General features: G+C 39.2%; 1 protein-coding gene across 3 annotated transcripts in view; it reads right to left on the reverse strand.

Moving 5' to 3' along the window:
• COL11A1 (collagen type XI alpha 1 chain) overlaps positions 1 to 19,396 on the reverse strand; it is a 132,257-nt gene extending 112,861 nt beyond the window's left edge. For all 3 annotated transcript variants that reach the window (XM_083867941.1, XM_083867942.1, XM_083867940.1), the window contains exons 1-2: positions 19,017 to 19,396; positions 3,499 to 3,666 (exon numbers count right to left, since the gene is read on the reverse strand). In XM_083867941.1, the coding sequence (XP_083724067.1) occupies positions 3,499 to 3,666; positions 19,017 to 19,131 (283 nt within the window). In that variant the 5' untranslated portion in view covers positions 19,132 to 19,396. The remainder of the gene's footprint in view (positions 1 to 3,498; positions 3,667 to 19,016) is intronic.
• Positions 19,397 to 20,955: the final 1,559 nt, after the last annotated feature.

Raw genomic sequence — 20,955 nt, forward strand, 5'->3', positions numbered from 1 at the left:
ATGCTCTCTCCTCTTATTCTTTAAAGCCATTTTCCCTTGTCCTATCACTACCTGCTCAAGTAAATAGTCCCTACCTCTGTTTTTCATAAGCCCCTTTAAGTACTGAAAGGCTTAAGAGTGCTTAAATGTTACTGAAGGACTGCCCCAATAATGGGGTGTACTCAGAGCCTTCTCTCCTCCAGGATGAACAAGCCTAGCTCTCTCAGCCTGTCTTTGTAGGAAAGGTAATCTAAATCTATTGTGAATTTATGTAATAACACAAAGTATGACAGAACCACGGTAGTTTCACATTCACTGCTTTTTAAATTCATCTTCTGTCTAGCAACCTTCTAATTAAAAAGTGTGCACTACATTTTCACTCAACAGAACAAGCATCACTACCTTAGCAATGACTCCCAGGCACTTCAGTAGCCCTTGATAACAATTTATTTTAGTTTCTCTCTCACAATATATATTTGAGTCTTTGTTGAATTATATGGTGCATAACATTAAAAAAATACGTGATTAATTTTCTTTAATGGAAGCAAAATCAAAGAATATTACTTCTCACTTATTTCCTGAGGCTTTCTTTTTGAAGTAGAAATGATATATCAAACACTGCTTCCACCTTTACAACTAAACAAAATTAAAAGTAGGTATAGTTAATAAAGGAAGTACTGTAGTACCACTTCTGTTGAATCTTGTGGTAAATCTGCATTTCGCTCGATGTGAAACTCTATTAGGCTTAATAACAAACAATGTAAGACAGATTCTAAAATTCAGAATATGCTCTGGATCCATGTGGCTTCAGTTGTAATTTGACATACAAGAAATAGATGAGAATCTAATAATAACATTGGCAATGAATATAACTGCAGCTTTGTGTGCAGGAGAGTGGATAAAATGTACTTAAACATTTTAATATAATAGCAGAACAAGCTTTAATAAAATAATATCTTGTGGTTTTGGAATGAATTAAAACATATAAGAATTCGTCAAACTCTGATTTTGGAATTTCTTCTTCCAACAGAGAAAATATTGTTTCCAAGATTGTTTCCAAGACAGGTATTGTGGGAAAACCCAGTTTCTTCCTTGAAGACAAGTTTTTACTTCTTGAATTACAATGTGTAAACAAAATCTCTAGAATTTCCCTTAAATGACATACTACCCTTCTAACCAGAACCCGCTGGTATTACATTTTTATTTTATCTGCTGCAATGATACTCTGTGTGCTTTCTACCACTTTCTACCTTTTTTATGGAGGCTTGTTGAAACACTGTAGTAACACAGACCATATTTATACATTGTTTTGACATCCTATTTTGAAGGAATCAAAGCTCAACAGATAGGAAACATTTCATCTACTCTGGTGAGTCATTACTAAAAATTTTTCATGACAGGGTAAAGTACATTAAATTAAGCTATATGTTATACCTTCTAATGTCATGGCAAATAGATGACAAAAAAGGAAAAGAAAAAAGATGGCTATCAACACAGGGCAAAGAAACTCTAAGAAAAGCACTGAGTACCTGCCCTATCTGCACTGCTAATCTGAAAGATATGTTGAAAGTGCTTAAGGCAGGTGATAATAATTCAGCTTGTCTGGGCATGTGCTCTTCAAACACATAACATCCTAGAGGAATACGTGAGCTGTTTAAGAAAGGTGACTGAAAAAGAGTCATGTGTCTCAGCTCAGTAGTTTCTGTAATCGCTGCTATGACATAATATTCCCAAACATTTTATCTTGAGTCTACTTTGGGTAATCAGAAGAAAATTTCCTCTAAACACAGCTTTGATTGAAAAAGTCAAAAAAGAAACGACATTTTAGCATGAAAACTATATGCCTATATAGTTCTTGGACATACATCTGGAATAGTCTTCAAAGCCTTCTCAAACACTTTTAAATTTCTTGTTAATTGGAATGGTTCTATTTGAATAATAACTATGGATACCAGTAAGAATTGGAGGGAAAATATCTAGAAAAATCTTTTTATATATCTGGGTTATCATTCCTTTATGCTTTTGTAAAAGATAACTAAGAGCATGTACAACAACAGTACCACAAAATCTAAGCAGTTTACATATCACAATCATTTAATAACTTTCTCGTCAATGAAATCAAGGTCCATTATATTCTGTGAAGTTAGTAAATTAAATTAAATTAATTTTTAAAAGATGGAAAAATTACTGGATATAGTACATGAGTTAGATGAAAGCAAGGATGGGACACATTAAAATGTGTATTGTTTAGCTGAAATGATATCTCACAGCTTGCTCTTATCTTGGATATCTTCTTGTCTTTCCACTGCTACAGAGCACTAAGAGAAAGGGACGTGATCACTCAAATTTCTTTAAGAATAATCTGAAAAAAGAGGATTTCTTGTGGTGAGGAGAGAGGATGCCTGTTCCGCAAGATTGAAAAGGAAGTAATTACCATCATCACCTCCAAAAAATTGTTTTGATGGTTCTTCACTACTGTAAAGGATAGAAGGACATTTTCCATTAAACTTAGTTGAGATGGTCTATTAAAACCTGATGAACTGTATTAAAAATAATATAAATGTTATATCTGTAGTGAATTTTGCTTTGATCTTTTTCCACCAATAGTAAGTGATGAGTTACGGAAATGTGTAAGTTACTCTTGAACTGCGTACAGCTGCTGCTCTGAGAATACGTTATTACTACAAAATAAAGCATGCTTGACCCTTTTCTGGATCTGAGTGGTATCTATACAATTGCTACTCTGAAGGACAAAAAAAAAGGAAGCATTTCTCTTTGCCACTTCTAATCTGCATGTATTCTGTATGACTTGTTCTAACTCTATATGATGTGTCAAAACATAAAATTTAAATCTTCAATGATTTGGGGTTTTAATATTGTTATTATTATTTTCCTTAACAGTTTGAGTCAGGTGACAAGTGATAGAATAATGGAATAAAAGTCTCTCCGTAATAATCAAAGATCTTTCCCAAAATCTGACTATTTCATTTCAGAGAAATTTGAGAGAAGATGGAATCACAGCTATCCACAACTAGCCCTGTTTAGTCCCCCAAATACCCAGATATTCTGCGATAATTGTTACCAGATGGTACTTCTGGGAATGATTTTGCAATGGCCAACCACAACTCATTTCTCCCACTGCAGTATTACTCCAGAAAGCACAACTGCTCTTAAATGCACTACTGAAACAGGCGGAAACTTGCCAAAGCCACCAGATTAGGTTTCCATCAGATAGCATCATGAAAGAACAGGTAATATGACTTACAAGTCAATTCCAGCAGTGACAGAATTTGATGAAGAGTTTTATAACTAAAGCAAATAAAAACTGAAATATTTAGTGGCTATTATTAGGAGCCAATTATTTAGGAGCCCATCTTGCCATTCATATGCACGCCCAACTCTAGGGATAAGAGAAGTGTTTTGTGCTACTGATAATGGACTACATGCTAGGCTTTAGAGAACATAAAACCATATGCAGCAAGGTAATGTACAAAAGTAACAGGTTTTTGCCAATCTTACCTGGGTACAGCTGCTTTGTTGGGGCACTCAGCTGTGCAGTTTTTGAAACTCTGTAAGCAACATCCGATCCTTTTGAATTCCTTCTGTTTGTGCAAAATCCTGCTGTTCTTGTTACTCCTTCTGGAGAATTGTGAAATTCTAATGCTTTTAGCACATCAACAGGTTCAGCTGACAAAGTTAAAAAAAAAAAAACAAAAACCAAAAAGAATTATTTATCTTGCATCTCTATGACATGCAGCCTCCAAAAAGCCTTTTAATTCCTTTTAAAAAGTATATGTCTAATCAGAGCAGTAGCTGCATTTTATTTTGACTTATTGCACATTACTCCTACACCATAATATTATTTTAACAGGATTATTCATTTTAAAATATGTAAGAGTTCATCCCATCCAATGTGATTTTTATGATCAAATTATGTCTGATCAAATGATTTTCAAACTACTTGCCTACACACTGAAAATCACCAGTTGCAAATGCTGAGGATTTGCTGCTTCAATCTTCCAATACATGCTTTAAATGAGCGACTTCTCAAAAGTGGAACTGATCTTGAAAGTTTGCATTAAACTTTTAGAAGCATTCAGCTGCTAATAATCTGCTACCACAAAATCATCTGTTGCAAACATCAAAATATATTCTGATTACATATAACTGTTTTCTCAGACAAAAAAGAATAAGGAAGCAGTTAAACTAATTTCACATCCAAGTTAGTGAAAGAAGTCCTGTGCCTACAAGGACTAAATGTACAGAGTGCAGTCTTTCATTATTCCCAAGTTAAAATGCAAATTTATACTTTAGAGACCAAGTACAATAAGATCACCTCTCTGCTCAGTGTCTAACAATCTAAAGTTGAAATCCAGAGATGTTATTGCACTGATATTGATGCAAATTAAAACAAACAAAAAAGCCTGCATATATATAAAGCCAACAAAAAGCCTTAATTTTTAAGTTCTCCAAAAGTACTGAATGGACAAGCAAGTACTGGCAAAAGTACTGAATGGACAAGCACTCCAAGAGAAGCAATGAGAGAAAAAGTTAGCATACTGCATGTCTTTTCTCCTAGGAAAAATTAAGGTGCTCATTCCCATACTACCTACAAATCATAGCTTTTTTAATGTATTTTTTGGAGTGGAAACACAATGTCAACAGACTTTTTTTCATTTGAGCCATTCCACAGTTTTTATGTTGGCAAACTCATAACCACTTTATTTGGGAAGACAAAGTTTTAAATGAATTTCAATGTTAAAGCTGAGAAATGAGCTTGGTAAGTCTGACTTCATATCTTTGAACTACACTGTGGCATTAACTAAAGCTGATTTATTCTCTATTATCATTCATATTACTTGTCAACAAATATCAACTTAAGGTTTAAAATTCACTACCTGTGAATATTCAACTATTTAAACAACTATTTGCACAGATGTGAACAAAGTTAAGTTTAACTAGTTCTTCCTATTCATCTCCTGACACCGCCAAACCTGAAAAACTCAACTTTGTGGTTAAACCAATCTTTGTTTTCTCAGTCAGCCTAGAAAGTACAAAACTTCTTCTGTCTTAAAATACATTCACACAAAAATGCTTGTGAACTTTTAAAATTTTTCTTCACATCTTGCAATTTCTCATTTCCTTTTTGCATGGGATCATCATTGAGTTATTAAACTTAAACCAAATAGTCTAGGTTTGTTGTGAACTAACATATTGGAAATGAATGTTACAGTACACACCTGAATTTACCTAAAATCCACATATAAGGCAAATTCAAGAAATTAAACGTTCTCAAAAGAAAACTTTCAATAGTGTGAAAACACTGTGGTATTAGTCTAAATTCTCTGTTGAGTACTGAAAAAATAATTTTAATGGATATAATGTATTTTCTATAGGTGTTCCACACAGTTCTGAAGGAATTGCCACAGAGACTGAAGGAACATTCTGAAGTAACTGCCACTTTTTTTTCTAGTAAGCAACAGCTATTTTTGATGTACCTGTATTATTTGGAACCAGTAATGCAGAACCATTGTAGAAATACTAGTAAAAAAATTCACTTCACTGTGTAAGTTAACTGCTGCTACATTCCTTTATCCTTTGCTCTTTTCTGTAATTTGTACCAGAGTCTTCATTACTTTTTAGAATAATGGTTTTTCTTTGCCTGGCTGACTGGGAGACCATTCACCCATAAACAAGATTATTCATTACTCCCTGCTAGTTCTGCTGCTAAAAAACTTCCAGACAAGAAACAGAATAATAATAGGACAATCTTCAAACCACAAATTCCAAATAATAAGAACAAACATTCTGCTAATAGTCTACAGTTGGCTATTTATTTATTTCCACAAACTGTGATTAACAAAACACAAAATAGCAGGACTAGTCAGTTTAAAATAATTACTAGAAATGCAATTTTTCATAGAAGCAACAAGCTAGGTGAAATGACAAGTCAGTTTAAAATAATTACTAGAAATGCAATTTTTCATAGAAGCAACAAGCTAGGTGAAATGACAAGTTATATAGAAATGACAAGTTACATGAAGGAATTAACACAAAAAAGGTAATTAGTCTATTCCCAAAGATAACATGGCTGACCTATTAAATTCATATAGATGACAAGTAACAGAAACTGCTTCTCTAATTTATATTAAGAGTTCAGATAGCCATACTAGCCAACAAATAAAAAGTACAGAAGTTCTCTAGAAGTCTTAGATAACAGGAATGCCAGGCAGGAATGTATAAGAAGCATGAATCCTGCTGTGTCATGGCTGGGGCTACCATATAGAGAGGTTTCTGCAGAAAACCCCTCTTTTTTCTGTAGAGATTTTGTCTCAAGGAATTTCAAGATTTTTTTTTTTTTTTTTTGTAACAAACATTCAGTAGGCTTGACAATGCTGCTATTACCTTAGTCTTAAAATTCTTGATGAGCTCACTGGGCCTGCTCAGATAACATGCTCAATGTCTCTCCAGAAAGCAGCAGAAGCAGTTGCCACAGAACACACATATGTAGGAATACAGTCTAAAATAAGCAGCTCTTGAAAAAGTGCAGCTCAGGCCCAAATGGCTACAGGTAACCTGCTCAACGTCTAAAGCACAATGAGCAGTCCTCACACAGCCAACACTGCCTGTTTAGAAGACCAGGGAGAGAGGTAGGAAGGCAACTCATAGGCGGGGAAGAGCAGAGCCTGTGGCTTCTCTCTGCCAGGGTCTGCAGTGTTCAATGTCACTGAACAGCATCTTGACAGCTTCTGTTTCTTCTGAAAACTGCCTTTTCTCTAGCATGCTGCTCCCACATGATTTCTGAGAATGGTAAGCAGTAACCAGAAGGAGCACCAGGGCTAAGGACATGCAGTTTGCCTGTTTGTGTGGTCCACAAACTAAGATCTCAGCTTGTGTTTATATGGGGCAACATTAATATAACCCATATATTGACAGGTCAAGGGTCTTTCATGAGACCTTCCTTATGATTAACAGCTTGCCTAAATGATTTTACCTTTCCCCAATAATTTTCTCAAAAAGTAAAGAAAAAATGCAAATTAATGTTATATAATGTAATGCTTTTGTATCCTTCCAATTTAGTGTCAAGATTTCAGATGGCAAGGAAATAACAAACAAGAATCATGCAAACAGCTCTGTTTACCAGTTCTTGGGATTGAGTTAATTCTCCTTACAAAATTAATGATGTCCTTACAACATCAACTTTGAAAACTCAACTGTTTGCCAGGGCAAATTTGACAAAATACAAGATCCAGACCTGGAAAGCAGGTCCCTTATTGTAGAATGTTTATGGCCATGTTGCACAACTGCTTCAAGGCATGAAGGCCAGCTCTTGCAGGCAATCCAGATGCTACCACAAGACAACCCTATGAAAAGAAGCCTGTGTTCCTCAGGGCAAGCCTGCAGTCTGCAATCAAAATGCAAATTTCCACTCTGCTACTTTTGCAGAGGATTGATCTGCACTAATGACTATAATGCAAAGTTCAACGGTGTCCTTGATTCAAGAGACTTCAGAGAGACGTGTGCAGCTCTCACTGCCACTGAAAGACTGTGCAGCAGTGGCCAAAGCAGAAATGCTTAAAAATACCAAGATTTCTGGAATGGCAAAGGTGAATTCTTCAAAAATCCCTTTTTAAAAATCAGAATTGTGTGAGATGGGAACCTGAGCATTCCAGTATCTTTCAAGATAACAATTCATTTAACTTCATCATAAGTTCCTGTATTTTCAAATATAAAGAAGGTAAAACACACAAAGAAAAATCAATGGTGTCACATCTCAAGCCCCAAAATGACTTGTAACTGCAATATTTAAAACTGTAGAGTTAAATTCTGGTCTTCATTATTGTGGTACAACTGAAGTAGAGCCATTCACTCAGTGAGCTTTTCATACTTACAGAGGAATGGATCAGAACATTTGGTCCAGAGCATTTCATATTTAATATAACTCCAAAGTCATATTTACTCTTCCTTCCCTTCCCTTCAGCTTTCTTCCATTAGGAAATTTATGAAAAAAATCAGAATATTTCTGCTGGAAATTAAAAGGATTCATTGAAGCTAAGTAGTTGTAAACTGGATACTAGATCACACTTCTACATAGCAGGTCAGGAGAGACTATCAAGCATCAAATACATAAGGGGAGCTTCATGCATTTTCTGTTTACTTGGAGAGGAAAAAAATGCATCCAAAAATTTACTTCCAATTTTGCTTAGCATTTCCAATCCTAGATTTCCTCTACAGACAACATTATATTTGTTTTAAAGACTATGACACTGCTTTCTATTCAATTAATTCATAACCTATATTGTAAAAATAGAATGCCATTAAAGATGTAAAAAGTCTGTAGAAATCTAGACTACATTATCATATAATCACAGTTGAAAATATCATAGCTTTCATTCACTCCACAATATACAAATTGAAATGGAATCTGTGATATATCATTATTAATAATACTGGTACAACACATATGGATCAAATTCTGCTGCCTTTTTACTGCATTACACCTAACAATTACTACCATTGCTCGGTGTGGTACGATCTGGAGTTAAGCAGAATCTGGTGAAAATAGTAGATTAATTTCTGACATGCCCTAATGTCACAAATATAAACATCATTCATTATTCAAGTTCAGAGGACTTGCTTCCTTCGCTTAGACTTCCTGACATTTGAGCTGGAATCTATTACACAACATGGCTCTCTCTTTCTCTTGGTGGAAACTGCCCATGGAGGAGGTTCCCAGGTTCCATAACAATACAAATTATGATAGCAGGGAATGGAGGGGCTGAGAAACTGTAAAGGAAGGCAGAAACTGAAGTCCTTTGGACACACAACCTATACTCATGGTTTATTCAATATGTGACATTAAGCCTCCTCCTCCTCTTAAAGATGACCCCAATTTTCAGTAAAAATGCTTAGCAATCCTCCATCTCCCTATGGGAATGCTAGAAAAGACATTACAAGAAAGGGACAAGTTGTAACATATGCAAGAAAATTTGCATTGGAATGGTCATGTCTGGTTCATTACATTTGCATTTATTTAAATATAGACAGTAATTAAATGAATGGTGCTTCATCCTATCTTAGTTTATGAAATATGTATCCTGTCTGTAACTGAGACCATGGTGAACTTAGTACCTCAGTAAAAGGCAATAAAATTCCTCATTTCTGCTTCAGCAGCCACCATTAAATTTCTGCATGGTGACAAAGCCTATCTGACCCTGCAAAGGCAAACTGCACAGAACCCAAGAAAGATGGATCAACAGTCCATCTAATGGCAGCGATATCATCTTTGGAATTATTTTGAATAAAAGAGTAAAATCTATACATATTATCTTTCTAGCTACAATACCTTTTAAAGGTTAATTGTCTTTATTTTAGTGCCTTTGCAATACTGAAAATGTTTTGATCTAAAACAGGCTTTTTACAAAGTTTTTTTTACTCAGATCAATTTAGTGAGTGACATTATTTTCAGTGTGAGGTTGGTAAACATTAGGCCATTAACACACCCTAAAAATAGAGCTGTACTGTTTCACCTAAGTAGAATGTTCTGTCCTGTAGCACCCTAAGTAGCTAATGACAATAAATTGACACTTAAATTGACACTTCAGTATATGTAAAAACTGATTTTCTATTTCTTAGCATACATATCATCTCACAATCACAGTATTTTACCAGCAATTTAAGTCTGCTGTAGTGAAAAATAAATTGACAAATTCTGTATCATATTCTTTTCATTCAAATAAAATGACATCGACACTTTATTACTGGAAACTCTTTTTCTGAAGAAAAAAAATTCCCTGCATACTGCTTTTTCTGAAATATTTTTTGACCCACCTAGGCTAGCTGGTTATCAGCCAGGTTTCTAATTTAGGTACAGCTGTAGTAAGAAGCAGTTTATGTGCCAATTCCATGAGTGGCTGCAATTCCACATTAGTGTGGATCTCACACAGTATTTCACGTCTTACTCAGATCTGAAGAGGTCAAACATTTAGAGTGATCCCATCCCAGATGTATGCAGTGGTCCTCAGTAGACTTGGAATTGAAAATCTGTTGCTGACGGAATAGAGAATTTTTGAGTGAGTTTGATTATTCCTTAAAAGATAACCATGGAAGTCAGAATGGGTCTATCTAAAGGTCCAACACCTGAAGTTTTCTTCTATTTAACATGGAACATGCTGCAAACCACTTACAAGCTGCAGTGGGAATGGAGCCCTGAACCTTCACAGATAGGGTGTACCAAGTTGACACCTGTTCTTTTGCTATAAGCTATACAGCAAAGCACTTTTGAACAGCAGATGAAGGTGCTGGTGCCTAAGGGCCAGACAGTTCAAGACAGTTATTGTAGATAGGGTAAAATCATATTGAAGACAGGAAACCATTACGTGCATTTTTAGAGGGAGGGGCTTCACCATCACACCTCAAACTGGAACCCTCCAGGACTGACAGGAGGCAGTGACTGCAGTGGCAATGTCTGGCTGCAAAACTCATTCTCATAAGAAATTGCCAGGGGATGACTAATTTAGACTAAAATGTGTTTATTCCTTGTCCAATTACCTAATAAAGCAAAGAAATTGAAATCCTATTATATTTAGATTTTGGTCTGTTAACTCCTGGATGTTAGTCTCAATTTTATGAGAGAGCACAGACACAATGATCCTTCCCTATTTAAAGGCTCTGCTTATCCACATAATCTACAAGATGCTTCCAGATTGCCTAATGGAGGACACAAATTCAAAGCAAACAATAACAAAACTCAAAGGGGGAGAAAAAGGAGACAGTATTCTTTACTTTACAGATTCACCTTAGCAAACTGAGGGGGCAACTCAATGTTTGCTATACTGTTAATACCTATAGCAACTTTACCTTTCCTTCTTTCTGATACAGTAAAGAGTACTTTTAAACAGTAGTATACATTTTTCTGATACAATAAACAGATAAATTCTTGAGTTCTCATAATTCTTCAGCAATGCATATTTTTTGATTGGTGTGAAAGTGAAAATTTATCAGTGTTCACTCCACAAAGAATCTTTAAGAGTTACAACCAATAACTCCTAATTAGGGAGATACAACCCTGGAGTAGAAAAGAGGTTAAATTTCCCCAGTACAAACAATTATATGAGAAATTTAGAAAGACTAATGTTTCTAAGTTACTATTATTTTACTTCATATTTTTCCATGGAAATAGGCTTCATTCTGCCAGTAAGTTGTTCCAATGGAACCACTGCAAAAACTAAAACTTAAAGAGCCTTGAAACATTAATCTTCAGTACTAAATGGAGTGTTTTCTCAAAGTTTAGTCCAGTTTTATGTCGCTGTAACAGATCATTTAAAACTTACAAGCTGTGATGGTCTGGTAGACTAAAATGTGTGTATTTGTTGAGTACTAATGAAGGGACTTCTTATATGGAGGTGGACAAGATTTTGAAAAGAGGCTACCTCTAGTTGGATTTCTAGGTATTTTAGGATTCTAAGGACCTAAGCAGAAGGTACTGACTGCACCACAGGTGTTTGAAACCCTACTACCTATTAAAAACATACTAACCTATTGTTGTTTAGTATATTTAGTTTTCTTAAAACTTTGAATCTTTATAACTCTAAGAGCTCATTCTAAGGACATTCCATCTATTCCACAGGTGAATAAAGATCAACAATGATGAAAGTTTCTAACCAACACTCATTAAATGGTCCAAGACCTAATGTTAGAGGTCTTTACCTCTTTTTTACCAGCAGCATTAGAATCTGGATTTGATAAACTGATAGTTTATTGACTTTTAGGATACAAAATAAATCACCAGAAAACTATATTATTTCTAATGTGGTAAGAATATTTCTGTTCTTAATTTTACTCTTGGACACTTTTACTTATAGTGGGCAGTTATGCTAGATAGCCTTTAAAAACTGAAATATGTATAATGGTATTATATACACTTCTTATTTTACTGTGTTCTTCATCTGTTAGGTATTAATACAGAACATCCAAAAGCAGGAATTGAAAAGCATGTTATACTCAACTGCTTCACTGAGCTTTACAGTTCTTACAAGGGACTCTATTGCCTTCCCACTGCAGGCTCTAGTCTCTGTATCCCAAGAAATGATTCCCTGCAGTTCAGCCATAGGTGTCTAAGCACCAGAAAAGGATCAGGCACTCTTCAGCCCTCACCACTGCCTCCTGGCCAGCTCCGGGCAGAGCAGCCCTCCTCACTGGCTTTTGGGCTTGGCAGTCTGAGAACCCCTGCCTCCCAACTCCCAGCCCTGTAACAGAAGAGCTGCTCTGGGAATGAGCATCAAAGCACTGGTTCTGCAGTGTCCTTTGGGAAAGTTCCAGTACTTTTCATAGATGGACTTTTTAGAGCTGGATAAAATGAACTCTCTGTTTTATGGGCTTCAAAAGTGAGTTACAGAGCATCTTCAAGGTACAAAAAGGAAACAAATTGAGTTGCCTAATTACATGGTGCTCCTGAAAATTAAGCTGTTTTTTTTCCTAGGAATCTGAATATAAATCTATGAGATTAACTGAATATATTCAGGACATACTTCAAGGTTGTTTTACCTGTTAAGAATTTTCCTACATGAATTTCCTAGATGAATTATGTAATTGGAATCTTGACTGGTGACATTTTTAGAAATAGGTGCTATTGCAGTGCTTTCATATTTAATGCTTACAAGAAGTAGAGATTATCCAGATGCATACAGGAATGCTTTAAATAGCCTAGGACTAACTATTTCACCAACAGAGGTTTCTGTGAAACTCCTCAGAACTGGCTACTTCTTTTTCCACACCAGTTATTTGGAATTTCTTCCTTGACTTCCTATGCTGCAAAATCTACTCAATACATTATCGTATTTCAAAGGCTATGCAGACAGTCTAGGCATTTACAGGAGGCAATTTTGATACTCATCAACTGCTACCTACATCTCACTTTAAAGACCAACCTCTAACACTCATATGGTACAAACCAAAACCCCAAAAAACACAATCCTCTCCCCACACCACTTGTATCCTATATTGAAACCATTGGAAAACTTGTCTATGTACAACTATGCATTCAGATCTTTAGCAACATCAGCTTGTGTGCTGATTTATTTACTAGACATATTCATTAAAAAAAAATCTTTTAAGTTTTCATCACATTGCATAATTCTGAAATGTAACCTAGATTTTGAGTTTTTTTATCACAATGTATTTCACTACAAAATGTGACTTTTGGGTTATTCAGAGCCCTCTTGAGACTGGATAGATTGTACTTTTATCAGTACAGACCTGATGGTGATTTCATAAAAGGTTTCACTTAGAACCCCAGACGACTGGGCTTGTTCATCATCTGTGCAGATCTGTATTGATCTGTTATTTTAGAATATTTTAATATTTGTCTCCATATTTCTATGGACTTATTCTTAATTTGCACCAGAGCAAAATCTTTTAGGACTGCATTTCAAGTGTCCAACTATACTGAGGCCTCTGCTAAAGATTCAAAAAGTTCTTTTTGTACAGACTGCAGACACAGTAGTTTCAGCTGTGAAAATCAGCAAAACAAGTATTGCATTCTTGAGTATCCTGTTTCTATTACCATATAAAAAAGAGACACAGTCTAAAAATGGTCCGTGCCACAGGAAGAGACAAGATATTTCCTCAGCAATTAAACATGAAAGAAACTGAGTCCACTTAAAAGTTTTGTCATCAAGGTATTTACTGAGAACTAATCCAAATAAGAGTTTAAAAATATCTTCCAATAAATGACAGTTTCCAAATATGGAACATTTGTACATTTTTCAGCTTTAAACACAGAATACAGCCGACGACAAGATTTAGAAATGATGCCATTAAATATAATCCTATTTAATTTGATAGAACCAAACTGTTCAACTAAAATCTTTCACCGTATTTTCCCCAATGTCAAAAGTATCATCTCACTTGTGAGAGAAATGCAAGGAAATCAGATTCAATTCTGTATCCTACCAATATTAGCAGGAACTCCTCTTAAGCAGGTAATAAAGTCTTGAACTATGTATAAACTCTGAATGCTGATAATATATCAGATCACTATGATAATTTTAGTGATGAAAGGTACACAGGTAAGGGAAGAGTAGGTAGCACTTAGTCTACTATAAAAATGTGACTGTAATTTGATTTCTACTAAGCTAATTTCTATCATAGACAAAGCTTAGCTGCCAGTGACATTATTTACAGCTGGATCAGGATCTGAGTTGGTTTTTTATTCATCTTTTATAATGCATCTTTCCATTTGGTTTGCAGCAAACACTCTGCTTCTGTAATATGAGCTCTGCCAAGTATCTTCTATTTTGCACATTGTGTACATTAACACTTGGACTTGCAGTGAAGTCCCAGATCTGAAATTCACAAAGGTTTTTACAGTCCCTTATGTCTGCTAATGTGCTAAAAAGAATTTAAGTTCTGCCAGATTCTACTACTATTGTAATAACCGAGTCAACAATTAATCCTTACATTTACAGTCTGTAAACTCGGTATTTAATACTGAGTAGAACAGTTATAAGCCCTTGCAACAGGCATGTGTGTTAACCTAATTCATTTTAAGTCACTGTTCTCTATTGTGTCCATCCAGAGGGCAAATCTCTATCACTACATGAGACTTCACATTCTTAGAACATAAGAGATTTCTCTCAAGCTCTGCTTAATTTATCCCCCCCATTATCAACAAATACTCAGAACAATGATAAATTAACCAATGCTAGGAGGATTTCTTCTGAAAAGAAGCAGAACGCTCTACAGAGAAAAGAAAAGCAACTTCTTAATCTTGCTGGCAGATGGGAACCCTACTGTTCACCACTGTACAAAACAAATCCGGGAAAGACATAATTGCTCCAGGGTGTTTTAGGTATAACCTCAGCAGTAATGTCATGGCTCCTGCTGCAACTGTGTCAGAATTAAGGGTTCTCTTTGGGGGAGATCAAGTACCTTTGGGCATGACAGTTATAAAAATAAGTATGGCAACTTTTTCCTACATTTCGTATCTGCTGCAGACACCAATTTTAGAAACAATTGTGAGCTTTGGGAGTGGGTTGTTTTTCATAGGTTTTTCTTAGTAATCAGAACAAAAGATAAGCACCAGGAAAGTTTTTATATCAAAGGGGTTTTTTTCCTATTGTTATTTCAATCATAGATACTAGGGAAGAGATTATTTCAAGCCATACCCACAGAGTATTTGTGCACCTATACAGTTAAATTTGTTAAGATATACACAAAACTCAAGCTGAGAAACTTCTTTTCTGCAGAGGTAGGAAAGTGACCATTTCCTGCAGCCTGAATAGTCCTTTCTTGTATCCATGTGAGGTCTCCCTCTAAATTCAATGTAAGGATACACACTCTAGAGAATCAACAACACATACCAGTCATTTTTTTCTGTATCTGATGTCTGCTGCCAAAGTTGAAATGATTATTTTACCTTAGAAACAATTAAGAAATCAAAATTACATAGCAAACCAGACATATACATGCAGGCGTTTCTTGCAGTATTCTAGGAAGATTGGACCGTTTCACCTGCTGATCCCTGGGACTCAGAAAAACTTCAGCTAAACCACTAGCTGCACCTAGTGAAATCACCCTCTGATTTATTCATTTTTGCCAACTTTGGGAATAACAGTCTGAAAAATGCACACAAATTATCACACAAGACAATTTCACTGAAAAATGAAGGAATGCTTATAATGTTATATTCTTTTTCAATCTTAAAAATTAATTGATCAGTTAAAACCAAAAGTGTTTTATATCACAGATATATCTGAGAAGAAATTTGTACTCTCCTAGTTTAAAACACATTTTGTACAGCTTTAGACTAGCTGGATGCATGCAAGAGTTTTAATTCAACAGACAGATCCATATCTTCCTTACTAAGCAAACACAAGTAGGTAGCAGTGTTAAGTGTGCATCCACAAAGAAAACTCTCCTTTTGCCATCACTAATTGGCCCAGTTCTGCATTCCTCCTGCACCTAGAACTCCCACTGCTTTCCAAGCCTGTGTGTGGGAAGCACAAGGAACCTTTGTATTCCCAAAGATGACAGCAAGAAGTATCTATTTATTCTAGAAACAAATCTGCTCATCGCTTACACAGAAGGTCCAAAGTTTTCTATATATAAATTCATAACCTCATTTTCAGTAAGGCTTCTTAAATCTTTTTTTTTTTCACCCAGATTAAGAGCTAGATTTCCATTTGCTTGAAAAAGCTTATAAATAATAAAAAGGCTGATTTTTCATTTCTTGCCCATGAAATTTAAATCAGCATCACAATAGTGCATTGATGTCAAGCCCGTACAAAAATTTATAGTGTTGAGGCCATGCCATTTTGACTAAATGAGTTTATTCATTCCAAACACATTACCAACAGTTTTAGTATTAAAGGTGAGGAAGGGGAAAGGAAATCAAAGGATGTCTTTAAAAATACTGAATTTTGTTTACTTTAGCCAAGTCATAAAGCAAAAACATTTTCTGAAAAGAGCCACTTAAGAGCTGGTGGGCACTGAGCTGACCAAGTATGAGTCACTGCTTTTCCCATACAGTTGATTCTCACTTCTGTAACTTTTTCTGTCTAAAGAAGAAATAACTCAAGAGCCCAAACACTTCTTTGCACACCATTTATTACAAGTATGAAAGACACCTCATACTTCCCTATATTTTGGTGGGGTTTTTTGTTAAATAAAGAAACTTTTTAAAAAGTCAAGAATTTTAGGAATGTGTTGAGGTTTGTCTACATGGAATGATTTCTGTAGTCTTTAAAAAGTCACTACTATATGATTAACACTTCATATGAATACACCATGTAATTTTCTTTTCATAGAGATAGTTTATGAAAAGAAAATTGAAGAACAGAAGATTTAAAAGAGTTTAAAAGAGCAACTCATATTTTGCCCAGCATTCATATTTTATCCAGCATTTTCACTTAGTCATATTGTTTACCTGCCATTCATGCTATATTTTTTATTCCTTGGTATTTTCCCTCTCCAATTTTCAAATAGGAATCATTATGCCCTATGTTATCTTTTAACTACTTTAAATAAGATTAGAGTGCATAACAGATGATTCAGAAACAAGTCCCTTGTACTCTGTTAGAGAAATTAGGTCAAATTCTAGTCCCTCTGTAGTCAATGGAAAAACTCTTACTGACTTCAATAACAGATCAAGCCCTGAACACACAGCTCCCTGTAGTTCCTAAGCAAATAGCATACTGTATCGCAGAAAAGGCCAAGAACTAAGTTCTTTTCTGAATGCTTCTACAAAGAATAAGGAGCCTCTAGTTCTATATTTCTGAAATGTCCTTTATCCAAAAGACTAGAAGGCTATCAATACAGCCTTTTAGTTTTGAATAAAGTTACCACAACCAAATTAATCTGCCTAATGTTGCTGAATACAGTCCAGTAAGTGTCAGTTCTGTTGACTTCAGTGTAAGTTCTGTTGACTTTTCCTGTGCTTCTTGGGTTCAGATTTTCTTTTAACTTGTCATTTGCATCCAGCCCATTATGTAAACATAGTCTACATAAACCCTACTTAATTTAGTCAGTTCTACTGTGAAAAGTGGCATAAGAAATCAATCACGCCTTTGACGACGGTATTTTCCTTGAAGAAATTTAGTTTCCACATAGTAACGAGAAGCCGAATCCTTGGAGCTCAGCGAGGTTAATTCACGCTGGTGTAACCAGCGAGCCCGTGGAGTTGCAGGAGGGATGAAATCTGACCCCTTGGTCCCTGTCAGAAACGGGGCCAGCAGGGGGCAGGAGCCCTGACTGATCTGACACCGCCAAGGTTGCGCCCAGGTATAAAGGCTTGAATGGAAACTCATCACCTTTCCCTGCTCCCTCCAGGACGCCTGTTGATTCTGGATTCAGATCGAGAAATACCTCGTTAAATTAATAAATACATAAAAAATTAAACCCTTCATTTCGGAGAGCTAAGCCCCTTCATTGATGGCAGACCCACAAAAAAATAAAAACCTCAGTCCCAGCCAGACTGGCCTCCAGATGCGCCTGCGGGCTCCGGCGGGAGGGAGGAAGGAAAGGAGGAAGAGGCAGCGTTTTCACCCCCAGTAGGAGAGAGCTCTCCCACCACGGAGACTCCGCGCTGCAGCCCGGCGAAGTGCGAGCTCAGCCCCGAGAGCGCGGCCGGGCTGGCGGAGCGCGGGGAGCGCAGGGAGAGCGGTGCGGCCGGGAAAGCGCGCAGAGCGAGAGGGGCGGTGCGGGGGAGGGGGCGGCGATTCCTTTCTGCTGAGGCTGCTCCGCTGCCGCCCGCCTCTTGTTTCCCCTGCGAGTCCCCCGCGGGCCGCACCCTGCCCACCGGCTCCACGGACACCTAAGGGACCACTCGGCACCCCGGGGAGGCTGCAGGGCTGGGACGGGGCTGGGGACGCTGACACGGCCCGCGGGGAGCCCGGCGGTCCTCGGGCTGAGCCCCCCGAGCCCCCCGGGCATCTCCGGGCCCCGCACCGCCCGCACCACCTGCGGGGCGCCGCTGCCCCCCGAGCTGCCCTCCGCACGGCTGCCAAAGGGCCCTGAAAGTGTGTTTGCTCCTCCGCTTGCGCCCTGCAAAACTTCTCGACCACTAAAACCCGTTGCAAAAGAGAGAAAAAAAAAAAAAAAAAAAAAAAAAAAGTGGAAAACGGAGAAAATCAGAGCACCCCCAACTTTCCCTTTCCTTGCCCCTCCGACGAAGAGGCTTGAAATTGACTTGTCGGTCAATTCCACTCACAACCTGGTGAACTTCAGCTCAACAAAACAAAGTTGGACGCACACTCCACCAAACAAGAGTCCAGCGCTGGAAGAGGATAAGTCTCTCTGTTCAACAAGTATTTCTTTCATTCTCCCACCCCGCCAGTGCATCTCCTTTAGCTCATTAAAAACACATCCAAAGTTTCAGGCTGACCGGAGCCGTCCCGTCGCGGCACCTGGAGGGAGGCTCAGCCTCCCCAGCACCGGGAGCTCTGACAGGTTTCCTCTGGAACGCGGCCTCAGCCGTGCCCTGGGTCCTTTCCCCGAGGAGGGGAGAGAGGCCACTGGACTCCCCTTTGCTTTCTTACCTCCTCTGACCTCTGCAGCCCGGAGAAGGAAAGCGAAGGTGATGAGCACGGTCACAGCCGAGTCCCAGGGCCACCTTCTCGTTTTCCACCTTGTGGACCATCTCTGCATCTCCATGCTGGGCACCCACAAGTGTGAATTAAACACGGGCGCCTTCAGTTTATACCAGCTCCGTCCTTTCCACTATATTCCCAGAGATGACTTCTCCTATAGAGCCATACGTGATAAACCGAGAGGTTTCCTCTCTCGCCCCGCTCCCGCTCTGCCCGGCCTTGCACAGGCCCCTCCGACCCGTCCTCCCCGGTGCCCTGCCTTCAGACTGAGGGGAGACGAGGGGCTTTAATCAAAACGCAAAGAGCTCCGCATCCCCCCTAAAGGCTTCATCCCGTCAGAGGGCTGGGCGAGCGGCTCCCAGGGCCACCCCCGGAGCCCGAGTGACACGCCAGCCGCCGGGCGGAGGCCAATCGCGGGGCTGCCCCGGCCGCCCACAGCACCGCCCTCCGCCTCGGCGGCGGCACTCCAGCCGCTCCACGGGCACCGCCGGCCCTCCCCGAGGCGCTCGGGGGCCGCGGGAGGCGCGGCGGGAGCGGGCCGGGGCCGGGGCCGGGGTGTCCCCTCAGCGGGTCACCGCCGCCCCCCGCCCGCTCCGCTCCGCGCCGCTCCGCGCGGGCCCCCTCCCCCGAGCATGCGCAGAGGCGGCCGCGGCGCCCCGCGGAGCCAGGGCGGGGGCGCAGGGCGGGGGCGCGGAGCGGGGACGGGCAGGGGGGCGACACTGGGGACAGGCGGGGGAGGGGGCGCCGGCAGGGGAGGGAGCGAAACAGGACAGAACTGAGGAGAGGAATGTGCGTGACAGGAGCTGGGGCGCTGAGGTGCGGGGTGGCCCTTCTGACCCCCCGAAAGCGCCGCTGGCGCTGGTGCGGGCAGGTCCGGCCTGGCCCCGGCCGCTCGTTCCCCTCACGGCCCTCCCGGGCGCAGCTTGTTCTCACACACCCTGGGGGAAACTCCGGGGGCTTCGCTCTGAGGCGGCTGTAAGAAAGGAGGGAGCGGGGTGGTGAAGGAAAAGCCCGCCACCGAGCACCATTCCCCGCCTCGCCCCATCCTGCAGCCCGGGGAGCCGGGTCCTCGCTCCTCTCACCGGGAAACCTCCCTCTCGCACTCCCGCCTGTCCCACCTGCGCGGCGGGAACTGGTAACGGCCCCTCGGCTGGAAACCTCCGGCACAGCTTGGTTGGGCAGCAGCTCCAGCCGAAGATTTCGGCTGGGATCGGGTTCTCCCCCAGCTCCTCTGGAAAATGAGAGAAAACCATGGTCACGTTTTGGTGGATTTTTTAAAAATCTCCCTTCACTGATTTCTTTAATGCCTTACAGCAATTAATAAATATATACTTTATAAATAAAATACATGTTTCTTTTATGTGTCAAATTATGCTTCAAAAATCGATTGTCCTTTCCTAAAATATCTTTCATTTCACTGTGCTCCGTTAATATACCTAACTCTTTCTGTCCTTGGTTTCCTGAGCAGTTGGTATCAGTGTCATTAGATTTGCGTGAGGGGACTGAAGTGCATGGCACGGTTACATCTGAGCTCCCTTGAGTGCTGAGCATTGGGTGCTGAGCCATTCAGTGAAGAGACACTCGAGGTTATTCTCACACCCCAGGTAGGTACCCACAGTACAGCTGTGGAACACCAAAATGCTGTATGTATCTGACCTTTCTGTGCCACAGCTTAGGCACAGACTCATTAAAGTTGGAAAAGACCTCTAAGATCATCAACCATTTAACCCAACACTACCGTGTGCACCACTGAACCATCTCCCCCACTGACTGTGATACAACCCCTGGCTGCTTATGGAATATTTCATCCTGTCTTACAATTGTCTGTCTTACACTCTAACTGCATACAGGTCTCCTTAAATCTGTACTATTGTTGCTCTGCTGGTGT

The sequence above is a fragment of the Zosterops lateralis genome (genome assembly GCF_965231275.1).
Source record: "Zosterops lateralis genome assembly, chromosome: 9".
In the NCBI taxonomy this organism is placed as follows: domain Eukaryota; kingdom Metazoa; phylum Chordata; class Aves; order Passeriformes; family Zosteropidae; genus Zosterops; species Zosterops lateralis.